This window comes from Cottoperca gobio, chromosome 7, assembly GCF_900634415.1.
Source record: "Cottoperca gobio chromosome 7, fCotGob3.1, whole genome shotgun sequence".
Taxonomy (NCBI): domain Eukaryota; kingdom Metazoa; phylum Chordata; class Actinopteri; order Perciformes; family Bovichtidae; genus Cottoperca; species Cottoperca gobio.
Window position 1 is genome coordinate 609394 of NC_041361.1, and position 15298 is coordinate 624691.

The 15298-nt window shown below is 44.0% G+C and overlaps 1 protein-coding gene across 4 annotated transcripts in view; it reads left to right on the forward strand.

Annotated features, from left to right (window-relative positions):
• Nucleotides 1-10163: 10163 nt before the first annotated feature.
• Nucleotides 10164-15298, forward strand: part of itpr3 (inositol 1,4,5-trisphosphate receptor, type 3) — a 74462-nt gene continuing 69327 nt past the window's right edge. For 3 of the 4 annotated variants that reach the window (XM_029435131.1, XM_029435134.1, XM_029435135.1), the window contains exon 1: nt 10165-10691. In XM_029435131.1, the coding sequence (XP_029290991.1) occupies nt 10597-10691 (95 nt within the window). In that variant the 5' untranslated portion in view covers nt 10165-10596. Of the gene's footprint in view, nt 10692-15298 lie in introns of all 4 variants that reach the window. The other variant, XM_029435132.1, reaches the window with a different exon arrangement.

Genomic DNA, 15298 nt, shown 5'->3' on the forward strand with positions numbered 1-15298 from the left:
AAATAAATAAAAACCAAAAGTTTATTTTCTTTGATTTCACAAAATCAGACCTTTTTTGGTTCCTTAAGGAGGTTTGAAGAAATTCAAGCACAGGATTTATAAGGTGTGTGTGTGTGTGTGTGTGTGTGTGTGTGAATGGATATTGTATATGTAAACGTAACCTGTGTGTAGCTGTGAATGTGTGGACTTAATGTATTTGTTGAGAGGTTGGTGTTTAGAGTAAAATAGACAATAAAGCAGGATACACTTTAGGGCGGGGCTCCCTTGTGATTGACAGGTCGCTACATCGTTGTCCGGTTTGGGTGCTCTCCGTGTTTTCGTGGTAAAACTTTAACCCTTTCACCGTGTGATTTCACTTCCTGAAAGGTTACAAAGGATGGCGAGGGCCAACATGCCAAACTCCAAACCAGTGTGTGACGTCTACTTCTTATAGACCGTCTGCGGTTAATGTCCGTCAGGTGTCACAGCGCTGGACTGATTTCTGTTTCACTCTAAAGTCTTAAGTTTTGACCTGTTTCTGTCCTGCAACAATATGAAATAGATAAGTAGCAGGCTGCCAAGAGAGCCTGAGGAGACGGATGTCTGGGTAACTGTAGCCGGCTGTCGCTACGCTCCCAACATGGTTAATCAGCAGGAAATAGATTTCCAGTCTGGGGGGGATTAACTTTAATATCATTAATGCTTTTAACTCCTTTTGTCCATAGAGCCGGCAATAAATACAGCAAATAAACTGCTGACTCACATTCCAGTGAACACTCCTCGTGTGCCAGATTCTCAGGACGTGCAGCGACCTGCTGTATCATCTGTCAGGGTGGACTGATCTCACAGGCTGAGAGAAGAAAGAGAAACCACAAGACATTAACTGTAACTACTCACAGTGCTGTTTTCACCTTATGGGAAAATAAATGTAGCGGCAAAGAAAAGGTTTGAAATTCTTTGCCAGGTGTTTATATTTCTGTCTATCTGCAAGATGTCGTCACGAGACTTTACAGATGTGGAGTTGTGAGTGTGTGTGTGTGTGTGTTTTCTTTATTATGTTTTTAATCACTTAATGAAGAGAGTGGCAGGATGATCTCTGTGGGCATTCACACCAAAAGTTGCTGCAATAGAAACGTATAAGCTGCTGAGCTGGTGTGTTCAGGTACCGATGAGACCATTTAATAGTTTAATTTCAGTTGTTGGCATTTACATTTTTAGTTCTCAGGCTCCCTAGTTCACAAAACACACATGTGTCACTTACACATGCATTCATCACCATTATCTCCATGTGAACAGTAAGAATCCAGAGTTCCTTGTGTAAAAGCCATCGCCTGCCAGGTGAACGTACACATTCAGTGTTCATCAGAGGCCTCACGATGTATCGATGGACAGGCTGCAGGTGTGCAGCTCCTCCCAGGCTCCGCCAGCGGACAGGCTGGATATGGACACACGGTCCTGCTCTGCTGCTGCCGCTCTATATAAGGTTGTCAGTCTCTCCAGTGGAAAGACATGGAGGGCAACAGAGGTCAGTGGACACACACACACACACACACACGTACGCACACACACATACACCCACACACACACGTACACACACACACACACACACACACACACGTACACACACACACACACACCTTATATGGGAGAGAAAGTCGGTGGAAAATGTTGGTGTGAAACAACAGAGCGTGAAATTCCTCCTTTTCTCTTAAATCCAATCTAAGTCTCCCCGAGCTGACAGGGATGTTTGGTTTGGAGCGAATCATCTCGCTGCAGCTCAGAGACGACCTGAAATATAAAAACCCTCAATCTGGTGTTCATGTGGGATTTAACCCACATTCACTGACGGCCTGCACGTGATCATTAATGAGACTCGACTCCAGTTCTGTCCACGCAAACTCTGCTGCAACTTATTTGTGTCGTTGGCAATGTAAATGTTGGATTTTGTGCAACAATGCTCATTAAATTAGTATAAAAGGAAAAACGAGTGAAAAATGAGAATCTAATACGTAACATGTGCAGAACATGAAATATAAAATATAATAATAATGTGCCAAGAAAACATGAATGTAATGAGAAGCAATATATATTTATAGATGTAAACAGGTAATTAAAGAAAGTATTTAAAGTGGTTAAGAATCCGAACACACCTGTGTGACTGTTGCTTCAGACAGGTGGAGTTCACATCTTTTGTGTGTACGATTAAAAATTACGTTGATTTAAGGGGCTAAATCCCAGAGTGCAGTGGGGTGTAATGATATGCATCCATTCAATGATCAACGATCCAATTTTTATCTATGCAAAGTGAAAACATCTTTAAGGTACGCCTTTATTTTGAAATTCCCATGTCTCCATTTCCGCCAAAATGCACCTGCTTCTTATTCAGACATGTGTCACTTTGGTCTCTTCTCTGTCACTTTATTCAATGTATCCTCCGTGTCTTCGCCCCAGTTATCCGACCGCGTCTGTGACCTCCAGAGAAGTTTGTGTTTTCAAGTTCAGACGGAAAATCTCTCCTCTTCATTTTTAGATCTTCTCCCTATTTAGACAGCTGTCTCTTTCTAAACCTGTCCATCCGACCGTCCTCCGAGCGTCCAGCACGCCAGCCCCATCACTTCAAAAGGTAGACAACTGTGTCACACACACACACACACACACACACACACACACACACAATTCAGTTTATTAATAACTACGTCAGCGGCGAGGATCATAAAGGTCAGCAGCACAAAGCTGGTTAAACAATCATTACTGTTGTACGAGGTTCAGATTTTAGATCAACAGAACCAAAGATTCTGTAAAACTGTCTTTATTATCTGTTCATCTTTACTGTCTGAAAGTATATTTATCATAAATGATTTATGAATCAGCTTTAAAAAACTTCCCTGTGGCAACTGTTTGTGATTTTATTGCACGACTATTAGGTTGGGTCGGATTCATTTTGTTTGACTAAGCGGGCGGAGGTCGGTCACAGTCGGATGCTCAAGGATGTGCAGCTTTATTTACATTTCTCTTGTCGGACCCTCTTAGTTTTACATGTTAGCTTGTTAGCTGAGGCTGATGGTGACTTTTGCAAATGAACAAACCAAGAATGGCTGTAAATTACTGAAGAAATGAGTCACATTTCTTAAGTCCTTCTGAATATTGTTGACCCCGCAGCGTGTCCCTGGGAACATGCTGGATGAATATTAAGAGGACATCAGGTGCAAACTAGGCCGCGAACATTTGCCCACCCTGAAGTTCAGCAGCCAATTTCTTTCACTGAGAGCAGAACAGAGACCAGCAGTATATCAGTGTGGTTGTCTCACACACACACACACACACACACACACACACACACACACACACACACACACACACACACACAGGTCTAGATTTATTCCTTATACCCGGCGGAAGTTTTACGCCTCTCCAGAAACCAAAATGCTTTTGGCATCGCCACGGAAACCACGGACGCCCGCTGTCACCATGGACACCAAGGACACCCCCACACGCACACAGACACACACACACACACACACACACAGCTCATATATTAAATCTGTTAGGGAACAGGACAGGTGGAGCGAGTCGACTACTAATTGTGAAAGTCAACATCGTGTCAGTGATGCTGTGTTTGTGTTCACACTCTTTACTGTTTAAAGTCTGTGAAATATTCAGTTTATACATATAAATCGTCTTTTTGTGATCATCAAGCGCCTTAAACCTGCGTTCTCTCTCGTTGCCAACAGGGGGGCGACTCCACGGGGTGCAAAGCGAAGTCCGATTGTATCGAAGTCTTTGAGAAAAACAGTTTACGAATGAGTTTATGGTCTCAAACTCTAGTTTCAACTCTTCTTTAATACAGCATCATTTTCATTTTGTTATTATTATTATTAAATGGTCCCATTTACAGTAAAATATGCGATGAAACAGGATATGCTTTAGGGCGGGGCTAGCGTTCGGTTGTAGCTCCTCCCTCTCGTGTCACTTCTTGTCACAACAAGTTGATGGTGGACCCAAGGATAATTGGTAATGACTTTTATTGTTAGTCAGGAGAAGGTTACAGCCGAGTAAACAGATCCACAACGGGATGATAATAATCCACAAGGACAAACCAATAGGTAGCAGGCAAGGGTTAAGTCGGGGCCGGTCAGAGGGTCGGGAAACAGGCAAGGCAGGTTGAAGGAATCCGGTCCGCGCCAGGAAACAGGCAAAGCAGGAAGGTCAGGGGCAGGCAGGGTCGGCAACGAGAGACAAAAAAAAAGACAGAAATATTACAAAAAATGTGTTTGTACTTCCCTTACTTTGTGGCATTACTACTGGCAGGGATAATTGGGTATATAATAGTTATTTATGGCCTTTTAATAAACATTATAATATCTCCAAATGCACAGCTTGTGTACGCCTGGTGTCACTCTTAGAAAAACCTGTCTAATATGTTTAAGTTTTCATCCCTTTTATCTGATATTTGAAGTTGTACTTGATAACACTTGGTGCTATATTTTTATTGTGTTTTCCAGTCCAGACCGACCAGCTGTGCCATCTTCAGGCATCTTTTTCAACAACAAATTTCAGGTGGAGTGTATTTTCTTCAAATTCAGTATATTCAGACCACTATTACTCAGTGCCAGAAGCACTTGGAGTGATTAATCAATGTTTTTGCAAGAACAAAAAGAGAGTTATCTTTTGAATGAGACCAAAAGCATGCAGCTGGTGCAAATGGTTGAAGAGCAGCTTTCAATTTACTTTGGGCATTTCGTTTGTAGGTATTTTTCGTGTTTTCGAGTAAAGTCCCCCGCCCCTTAAAGAAGAAGAAAAATAAATATTATATTGTTGACTTATTGATGCATTAATGTGTTCATCACTTTAATGTTGCAGCTGGTGAAGGTTTTTTGACTTGGCGTATATATACTGTCGGGTAGTTGATTGAATTAGAATTCATTTTGTATTTATTGACCTGAAAGTAACTAAAGCTGTCAGATAAATGCAGTTAAATTACAATAGTTGCCTCTGAATTGTAGTAAAGTAAAAGTATAAAGTAGCAGACAAAAGAAAAAAACTAAGTGATGTAAACGTTTCTCCAACAGGAACATGTTTGTTGTCATGTTGTGAATGTTGATCAGAGAAGAAACTGAAGAAACTTCAGTTCAAAAAGCTGTCGTTTTTATGTTGCCTAAAATACCACGATCTCCACCCTGTGTGTGTGTGTGTGTGTGTGTGTGTGTGTGTGTGTGTGTGTGTGTGTGAGAGAGTGTGTGTCCTTTCTAGTGACCACAACAACACAAACCACCACTGGTCTCTGTGGTGTGTGGACCGGCCCGCTGCCTGCTGCTGCTTTAACAGCTAAAACAGGAAGTCCAGTCAGCATGACTTGACACACACACACACACACACACACACACACACACACACACACACACACACACATACACACACACACACACACACACACACACACACACACACACACACACACTCACACTCAGTGTGTGTCACAGTCTGTTGGTTTGCTACAGTGGAAGAAGTTTTCAGATTCTTTACTTTTCTATCACACTGTGAAAATGTAAGTAAAAGTTCTGCATTCAAAACTTTAGTTAAGTAAAAGTATTAACATCTAAATGTACTTAAAGTATTTAAAGTAAAAGTATTCACTGTGCAGTAAATGTTCCCTCTCAGGGTATGATATATGATAAAACTTCCATCTTTATAAAACATTTGCAAAGTAGATTTTACTTTTTGAGTCCTTCATGGACACAGTGCCGGATATAAAATGATCCAAATCCTCCACGGGCTCATTCACATAAATGACAGTTTATTATGCCGGGGAAACAACTCTGGATTCAGCTATTAGTGAAATGTACAACTTTTAGGACCTCATGATTTAAAAAAAGGGCTTAAAATGAAGTGTTCATGCTGGAAAACGATTTACCTCAAACAGAATTTCACACTGATTTCACACTGAAACTGTAGTACTGTAGTACTGTAACTTAGTACTGTAACTGTAGTACTGTAGTACTGTAGTACTTTATACTGTAAACTGTAGTACTGTAAACTGTAAACTGTAAACTGTAGTACTGTAAACTGTAAACTCTAGAACTGTAAACTGTAAACTGTAATACTGTAGTACTGTAGTACTGTAGTACTGTAGTACTGTAAACTGTAGTACTGTAAACTGTAAACTGTAAACTGTAGTACTGTAAACTGTAAACTGTAGTACTGTAGTACTGTAGTACTGTAAACTGTAAACTCTAGAACTGTAAACTGTAAACCGTAGTACTGTAAACTGTAAACTGTAGTACTGTAGTACTGTAAACTGTAGTACTGTAAACTGTAAACTGTAGTACTGTAAACTGTAAAATGTAGTACTGTAAACTGTAAACTGTAGTACTGTAAACTGTAAACTGTAGTACTGTAAACTGTAAAATGTAGTACTGTAAACTGTAAACTGCCCTGTACTCCGAGTCCCTCACGGATGGCTGAGCTTCTCACCCTATCTCTAAGGGAGACGCCAGCCACCCGTCTGAGAAAACCCATTTCGGCCGCTTGTACCCGTGATCTCGTTCTTTCGGTCATGACCCAGCCTTCATGACCATAGGTGAGGGTAGGAACGAAGATCGCCCGGAAGATCGAGAGCTTTGCCTTCTGGCTCAGCTCTCTTTTTGTCACAACGGTGCGGTAAAGTGACTGTAATACCGCCCCCGCTGCTCCGATTCTCCGGCCAATCTCTCGCTCCATCGTCCCCTCACTCACGAACAAGACCCCGAGGTACTCCTTTACTTGGGGTAATGGCTCATTCCCTACCCGGAGTAGGCAATCCACCGGTTTCCTGCTGAGAGCCATGGCCTCAGATTTTGAGGTGCTGATCCTCATCCCAACCGCTGCACACTCGGCTGTGAACCCATCCAGTGACTGTTGAAGGTCACAGACCGATGATGCCATAAGGACCACATCATCTGCAAAGAGCAGCGATGAGATCCTCAGGTCACCGAACTGCAACCCCTCTCCTCCACGACTACGCCTCGATATCCGATCCATGAAAATCACGAACAGGATTGGTGATAAAGCGCAGCCCTGGCGGAGGCCAACATTCACTGGAAACGAGTCCGACTTACTGCCGAGTATCCGGACACAACTCTCGCTTTGGGCGTACAGGGATTGGATGGCCCTCAAAAGTGACCCCCTCACCCCATACTCCCGCTGCACCTCTCACAGTATCACCCGGGGGACCCGGTCATACGCCTTCTCCAGATCCACAAAACACATGTAGACCGGATGGGCGTACTCCCAGGCCCCCTCCAGGATCCTTGCGAGAGTAAAGAGTTGGTCTGTTGTTCCACGACCAGGACGGAATCCGCATTGTTCCTCTTCAATCAGAGGTTCGACTACCGGCCGAACCCTCCTTTCCAGCACCTTGGAGTAGACTTTACCAGGGAGGCTGAGAAGTGTGATACCCCTGTAGTTGGCACACACTCTCTGGTCCCCCTTTTTAAATAGGGGAACCACCACCCCGGTCTGCCAACCCCTAGGCACTGTCCCAGACTTCCACGCAATGTTGACGAGGCGTGTCAACCAAGACAGCCCCTCAACACCCAAAACCTTCAGCATTTCTGGACGGATCTCATCAACCCCTGCGGCTTTGCCACTGTGGAGTTGTTTGACTACCTCAGTGACTTCCATTAGGGAAATTGACGATGATCCCCCTTCAGCTTCCAGCTCTGCCTCTACCATAGAAGGCATGTTAGTCGGATTCAGGAGTTCCTCAAAGTGCTCCTTCCACCGGCCGATAACCTTCTCAGTCGAAGTCAGCATGGTCCCACCCTTGCTGTACACAGCTTGGATGGTTCCTCGCTTCCCCCTCCTGAGGTGCCGGATGGTTTTCCAGAAGCACCTTGGTGCTGACCGAAAGTCCTTCTCCATAGCTTCTCCGAACTTCTCCCATACCTGCTGCTTTGCCTCTGACACGGCAGAAGCTGCCGCCCTTCTAGTCCTTCGATACCCTGCAACTGTTTCCGGAGTCCTCCCAGATAACATAACCCGGAAGGTTATGGGTTACCGCCCCTTGAGGCAACTAAGACCTTGAGACCACAGCTCCTCACTGCAGCTTCAGTAATAGAGGTTTTGAACATCGCCCACTCAGGTTCAATGCCCCCAACCTCCACAGGGATGTCTGAAAAGCTCCGCCGGAAGTGTGAGTTAAAGATCCCCAGGACAGGGGCTTCCTCCAGACGTTCCCAGTTCACCCGCACTACCCATTTGGGTTTACCAGGTCTGTCCAGAGTCTTCCCCCACCCCTTGATCCAACTCAACAATGGTGATCAGTCGACAGCTCCGCCCCTCTCTTCACCCGAGTGTCCAAAACATGCGGCCTCAGATCAGATGATACGATTACAAAATCGATCATTGACCTTTGGCCTAGGGTGCTCTGGTACCACGTGCACTTATGAGCATCCTTATGTTCGAACATGGTGTTTGTTATGGCCATTCCATGACTAGCACAGAAGTCCAACAACAAACGACCGTTCGGGTTTAGATCAGGGAGGCCCTTCCTCCCAATCACGCCTCTCCAGGTGTCTCCATCGTTTCCCACGTGTGCGTTGAAGTCTCCCAGCATGACTACGGAGTCCCCTACTGGAGCTCCTTGCAGGGCTCCATTCAGGGTCTCCAAGAAGGCTGAATACTCAGAACTGCGGTTTGGGGCATAGGCACAAACAACAGTCAGAGTTTTCCCCCCCATAACCCGAAGGCGTAGGGAGGCGACCCTCTCGTCCACCGGGGTAAACTCCAACGTAGCAGCGCTCAGCCGAGGGCTAGTGAGTATCCCCACCCCGGCCCGACGCCTCACACCTTAGGCAACTCCGGAGAAGAATAGAGTCCAACCCCTATCCAGGAGTACGGTTCCAGAGCCAAGACTGTGCGTGGAGGTAAGCCCCACCAGATCCAACTGGTAGCGATCCACCTCCCGCACTAGTTCCGGCTCCTTCCCCCACAGAGAGGTGACGTTCCACGTCCCCAGAGCCAGCCTCTGCTGCCCGGGTCTGGTCCGTCGAGGTCCCTGACCATCACTGCCACCCGTGTGACAGCGCACCCGACCCCAGCGGTTTTTCCCATGAGTGGTGGGCCCACAGGATGGATGGATGGGAGGCACCACGTAGCTTCTTCGGGCTGTGCCGACCGGGCTCCGTGGCAAACCCGGCCACCAGGCGCTCGCAGTCTGGCCCTCCCTCTGGGCTTGGCTCCAGACGGGGTCCCCGGGCTTCCTCCGGGCAGGGTCTCTTCTTTGCTTTCCCTTTTTTTCATGAAGTCGTTTTTGAACCATTCTTAGTCTGGCCCCTCGCCTGAGACCGATTTGCCTTGGGAGACCCTACCAGGAGCACTAGGCTCCAGACAACACAGCTCTCAGGTTCATAGGGACACACAAACCTCTCCACCACGATAAGGTGATGGTTCCCAGAGATGGTTCTTGTTAAAACATTCTCAGGTATTTATTTCAGTAAGTTTTACTGTATGTTTGCTTAGTTTTAAAACTCAAATGTAAAACGAGAGATGTGAACTCATGGTCTTCAGGTGAGATGTGAGTGAAAGCTCTGGAAAAAAAGCAACAAACTCCACCTGAGCTGCTACCAACAATAAGTCAACCAACAATAAATCAATTAATTTTTTATAAATTGAGAACATAATAATGAATTAGTTGTAGCTCTACGCTCCACCTGCTGATGAAGCCGGTGAGTTAAAAGCTCTGTAAAAAAGCAAGTAAGTGGATTTTGAGGTAAGATTTATTTTAATTTTATTGTCAAGGTCAATAATCAACTTTAAGAACTTTGTACCTCTTTAAAATGTTAACTCTTTCATCTGTTTTATTCCTGGAAATATGTCACTTAACTTGTTTGTTTTGGGTTTTATAGGGGGGCACGTGCACGTGACTCATGGACTTGTCCGTGCACGCGCCGGTCGCAGCTTTGTTGCTTGCAGACATGTGAGTGTGTGTGAGTGTGAGTATGTGTGTGTGTGTGTGTGTGTGTGTGTGTGTGTGTGTGTGTGTGTGTGTGTGTGTGTGGGTGAGTGTGTTTGGCCCTGCGGCAGTTTTTCTTTCTTGACGCTGTCAGCCTTATCAACACCTCGGCTCACTTCCTGGTTTTTAATACCGAAGTCTTCGGCTTGAGCGCGCTCGTGCACGCACACACACATGCACGCACGCACACACACTGACAGAGCTCGGAGGGAGGGAACAGTACCGTGTTGTATCTCTACACTTCTCTGTGTGTGCACACGTTAAACTCGCAGGATTCCTACAACTCTCGTGTGATATCTGCTGTAACTCTGCAGGGACGATCTGCTGCTTCTGCCACTTTGGAGCTCGTGTTTTTAATCTTCCACGAACTTCAGAGGTGTTTCCAGTTAGCTGTCATGCAGAACCCGGCAGTGACTGTGTGAAGGCGGACTGAGTGAACAGTGGAGTCTGCAGGTTGAATGTAAAGAGTGTTATTCCTCCAGCTGCTGAATGTGAGGAAGAAACTCCACTTTTAGTTTCTTCTCTGAGTCTGAAGTTTCCTCACAGAGAGGTGGAGGGGGGAGACAGTTTCTCTCCTTCTCTACCTGGACTTGTATTCTCGCTGTTGGAGGATCCTGATCAGCTGCATGATGTCTGACTCTGCCTCCAGTTTCCTGCACATCGGGGATATCGTGTCCCTGTACGCCGAGGGGTCAGTGAACGGCTTCATCAGCACCCTGGGGTGAGTTCACTGCCATCAGGAGACTGAACCCTTTATTTATTCTAAATGCTCTAAATCAGTTGTTTTATATTTATTAAAAGGCACATTTCTCCATGATATTAATTATTATAAGTGGACAGTTGACATTCCTTTAAAAGTCTCTTTTAAATGCACTTAAATCTACACACACACACACTCCCTCAATATGGCCTGGAATACTAAAACCCTGCGTTCTTCAAACCTTCTAATTCTGTTGTTTCAGCCCACACAGTCAGTAATTAAAGGCATTTAAAATGCACTTTTAATTGACTTTCTGGATCTAAACAATATTTGTCGATGTTAATTGTGTACGCTAATGAATAAAAGGTAATTTATGAGTTTCTTAAAGCTCAACGTGACGTCTTCACGTCTTGTTTTGTCTAAAAACACACAATTCAAACTCACAATTGAGAATCTGTGATTAGGAAATGTTTGAATTTAAAAGAGTAACTGATTATTAAACTAGTTGCAGCTTAAAGGACCATTATTTAAATTAAATTAGGACCAATTGTTTCAGCTCTAGTCATCTGACCTCCGTTTGTTACGCTGTGGTTCAGTAACATCTCGCAATGTTAATAAAAGTAAAAAATTATTTGTGTGTCCACCCAGTGATTGTGATCCGTATGGTTCTTCCTTACACCAAGTTTCATGAAAATCTAGTAACAGTAGTCTTTCCACAATGCTGCGGACAAACAAACCAAACCAAAAGCATAAAGTGCATAAAAACATGGACCCCCCATATGCTCTAAACCTATACATGTGTGTGCTCAGAACTGACAGCATGTTGGTGTTGATCTGTTATTAGCGTCCGCTCACATGAATACGGCTGACATCAGACGTAATGATTTGCATAAATGTATGTTAGATAGCTTCCTGAAGAGTTCATCATCAGCCGATTTTAATCATAGTTTAGCTAAAATCACGTGTCTCATGTTCTCTGCACCATAAACCGACTGAAGCTGCACAGAAACTCCTTTTTCAGGCAGTTTTCAAGCAGATCAGTATCAGTGCTCCACGCTGGAGCGTGTGGAGAGTTTACAGGTCAGGGAAACGTTGCTGGGCCTTACAAGTTATGGGAAGTCAAGGATAAGCACTGGAATTTGACATTAGGGGCCACACGCACACACGCACACACGCACACACACACACACATACACACACACACACACACACACACACACAGAGTTGGAAGAAGTACTCAGATCTTTTATTTCAGTAAAAGTCCAACAGTGTAAAGAAAAAAAAATATATATATATAACTGCGTTTCGTTGCGCATGAAGACAATAAATGATCCTTGAATATTCTGTATTATTGGATCATAATTAGTGATGCATTAATCTGTATACACACTATGTTTTAAAGCTGTCAAACATGGTGTGAAAGAATACTTTATATAGGGCAGCTTAATCCACAATACATTACCTCCAAATTGTAAATGTACTTAGTTACAGTATACACACACACACACACACACACACACACACACACACACACACACACACACACACACACACACACACACACACATCTTTATTTTTTCTCAGAGTCTTACCAGAAGCAGAGCTAAATATGTAAAGTATGTTTTTGTTGGCTTCATGATGTTCACATTATTGTGTCCACCCCCCTGTGTGAGCCTGCGGCTCAGTGTGTCCGCAGAGCTCCGGGGGTTCATGGTCACGTTATCCCGTCGTGTTCTCTGCAGCGCGGCGTCGCTGAAATACTCCCGTCTGTGATGTTTGTACAGTAACACTCTGAACTGTATGTTTACAACCATTTTACTGTTCTACGAGTTCGACACGTCGTATCACTGATGTTTATCTGCAGGTAAATGTGTCTATGATGTGTCTCGTGGATTTAAAGTCAAATTATTAATTTTTCACGGTGGTTTCCACACAGATGTTGTTGAAATGTAGGTTTTCTTGTTTCTCGATTTATGTTTTTCTTGAGTTTTTTCGGTCCAAAGTGTCGTCAGTGAATATCTGAAGCCAGAAAGGGTTCTCCAGAGAGTTCCTGAAGTTCAACCTTTAACACACGGAGAAAGTGGCAGCTATGTATGGCAGGAAAAGGAAGTGGTACCGAGCATGTCCAAGAGAGATTTCCACTGTGTGTGTGTGTGTGTGTGTGTGTGTGTGTGTGTGTGTGTGTGTGTGTGTGTGTGTGTGTGTGTGTGTGTGTGTGTGTGTGTGTGCTTCCTGTACTGTGGTCTTACACCCACTCCTGCACTTTTGACTTGGTCTTGACCTTTGCAGCTCCTCCGTAGCCTTTAGCTTCGCTTGTTGACTTCAGGACAATAGGTCACCACTTTTAGCCACACTAGCGCCGCATGCTAACAGCTGTGAGGAAGGAGACATCGATTAATCTGCGGATTTCTTTCACGATTAATCGTTTGGTCTATAAAATCCATCCATCCATTATCTTCCGCTCACCCCGGGCTGGGTTGCGGCGGCTGCGAGCGGGATCCCGAGGAGTTCCCACTCCGGACGAGATGTATAATCTATAATCTCTCCAGCGTGTTCTGGCTCACAGAACAATGAAACCTGTCCATCACAGTTTCTCAAAGTACAAGGTGAAGTTTTTAAATGTCAGATCATTTTGACTTTTTCTTCTTGAATAATTACTCGAACAGATGAATTAATCATTCAAATAGTTGGCGATTAATTTTAAAAGTTGACAACTGATTTATTTGCAGCTCTACTTTTTGAACCTTCGACTCTCAGTGCACTCACTCGCAGTTTGTTTTTAATCAGAGTTTTCTGCTGGTGACTGCGGAAGGCATTTGAATAGGGAGTATCTGCAGAGACGAGTGGATGAACCTGCTGGTTTCCTTACATTCAAATCCTGCGGCATCAAAAAAAACAGGATTCAAACAGGACGATCAGGTCCCCACCCCCCCGCAGCTGGACTCTGCTGATATCAAATATATCTACTATATTCTGACCTTTTTATAGACCAAACGATTCATCGAGGAAAATAGTCAGTTGCAGGCGTAGTCTAAACAAACAATGTTTATTTAATAGAATGAATTTAAGATAAGTGAATGTTAACGTTAATATAAGAACTTGTAAAATATAATACAATATAACTGGATGTGGATCAGCTGAGTCTGTTGGTGATGATCCAGCGTTATAGATAACAAAACTATTATTAAATCCATCAGCTGCATCAGACCCATTCAAACTGGTTCCCCCCAGATTTCCTTTTATACACTTTCAAATATAAAATACTATTTATTCTATGTCTTGGCTGCACATCTGTTGGTTATTATTAACTAAGAGTTGTGCATCATTTGTCCGCCGCGATCACCGGTCGGCTGCCCAACAGTGAATGTTGATTGGAGGATCGTATCACTGCTGCAGCTGCGGGGAGAGTTGAGTCAGTGTCTGTGGTCAAAAAGTCAAAAATCTGTCTCTTTGTTAAATATGTTTCTGGCAGGTTTATTTGTTCAGCACGTGCAAGGCAATTCAAATATTGCTTTACATGAGACATAAACGGATGTAAAAGATTCACGAGGCGATTCAAAAAGGATTTAAAAGAGTGAAACTAAACTAGAATAAGACAAATTGGAATATAAACTACAGTACAAGAGATGAATAAATAATCCACATTTAATGTAAAATATAAAAAGAAAAGTTTGAGTGGGAGTTAATTTGAATTCTTGCTCAGCTGTCTTTTGTTCTGCACATACTTGTACAAATCTAAACCTGCTCACATGTGTTCATGGCAGAGGAAACACTTTCTCGTGTATCTCAGGCGTCAGCTCTGTGGCGGAACCCCACTGAACTAACACATTTAAAACCAGCATCGATCTTTGAGTTTGTAAGTTGACTTTTCTGCCCAACAATGTCCCGGATAAGGATACGGACACGAGCAGTTTAACCAAAGTGACTTTTTCTTCACCAATTGTGTAATTTGTAGGATTTTCACCAGTTTTTAAAAAAATGTAGTGGGTGAACTTAACCCACACACGGCTGCTGCGCACTACCGCTGTTAGCTAGCTAGCTACGTTATCATTCGTACCAAACATTATTTTTTTTGTACCAACGTTATTGGTACCAAATCATTCCAGGCGGTTCATTTAAGCCAATAACATGAACAATGGCTTTTTTGACAGTATAGTGGTTACGTTTAGTAAATAGTAAAAAAAACACATTTCTAACTTGTGTTTATTGTATTTGGCGATTGTTGAGGATAAGTGTTCAGCGTCACACACTCGCACACTCGCACTCGCACACTCACACATTTACAGTCACACACTCGCACTCGCACACTCACACACTCGCACACTCACACACTCGCACACTCACACATTTACAGTCACACACTCGCACTCGCACACTCACACTCACACACTCACACATTTACAGTCACACACTCGCACTCGCACACTCACACACTCGCACACTCACACACTCGCACACTCACACATTTACAGTCACACACTCGCACTCGCACACTCACACTCGCACACTCACACATTTACAGTCACTCACTCGCACACTCGCACACTTGCACACTCACTCACTCACTCACTCACACAGTTGCAAACTTGCACTCACACACAGTCTCAGTCACACACTCGCACTAACAC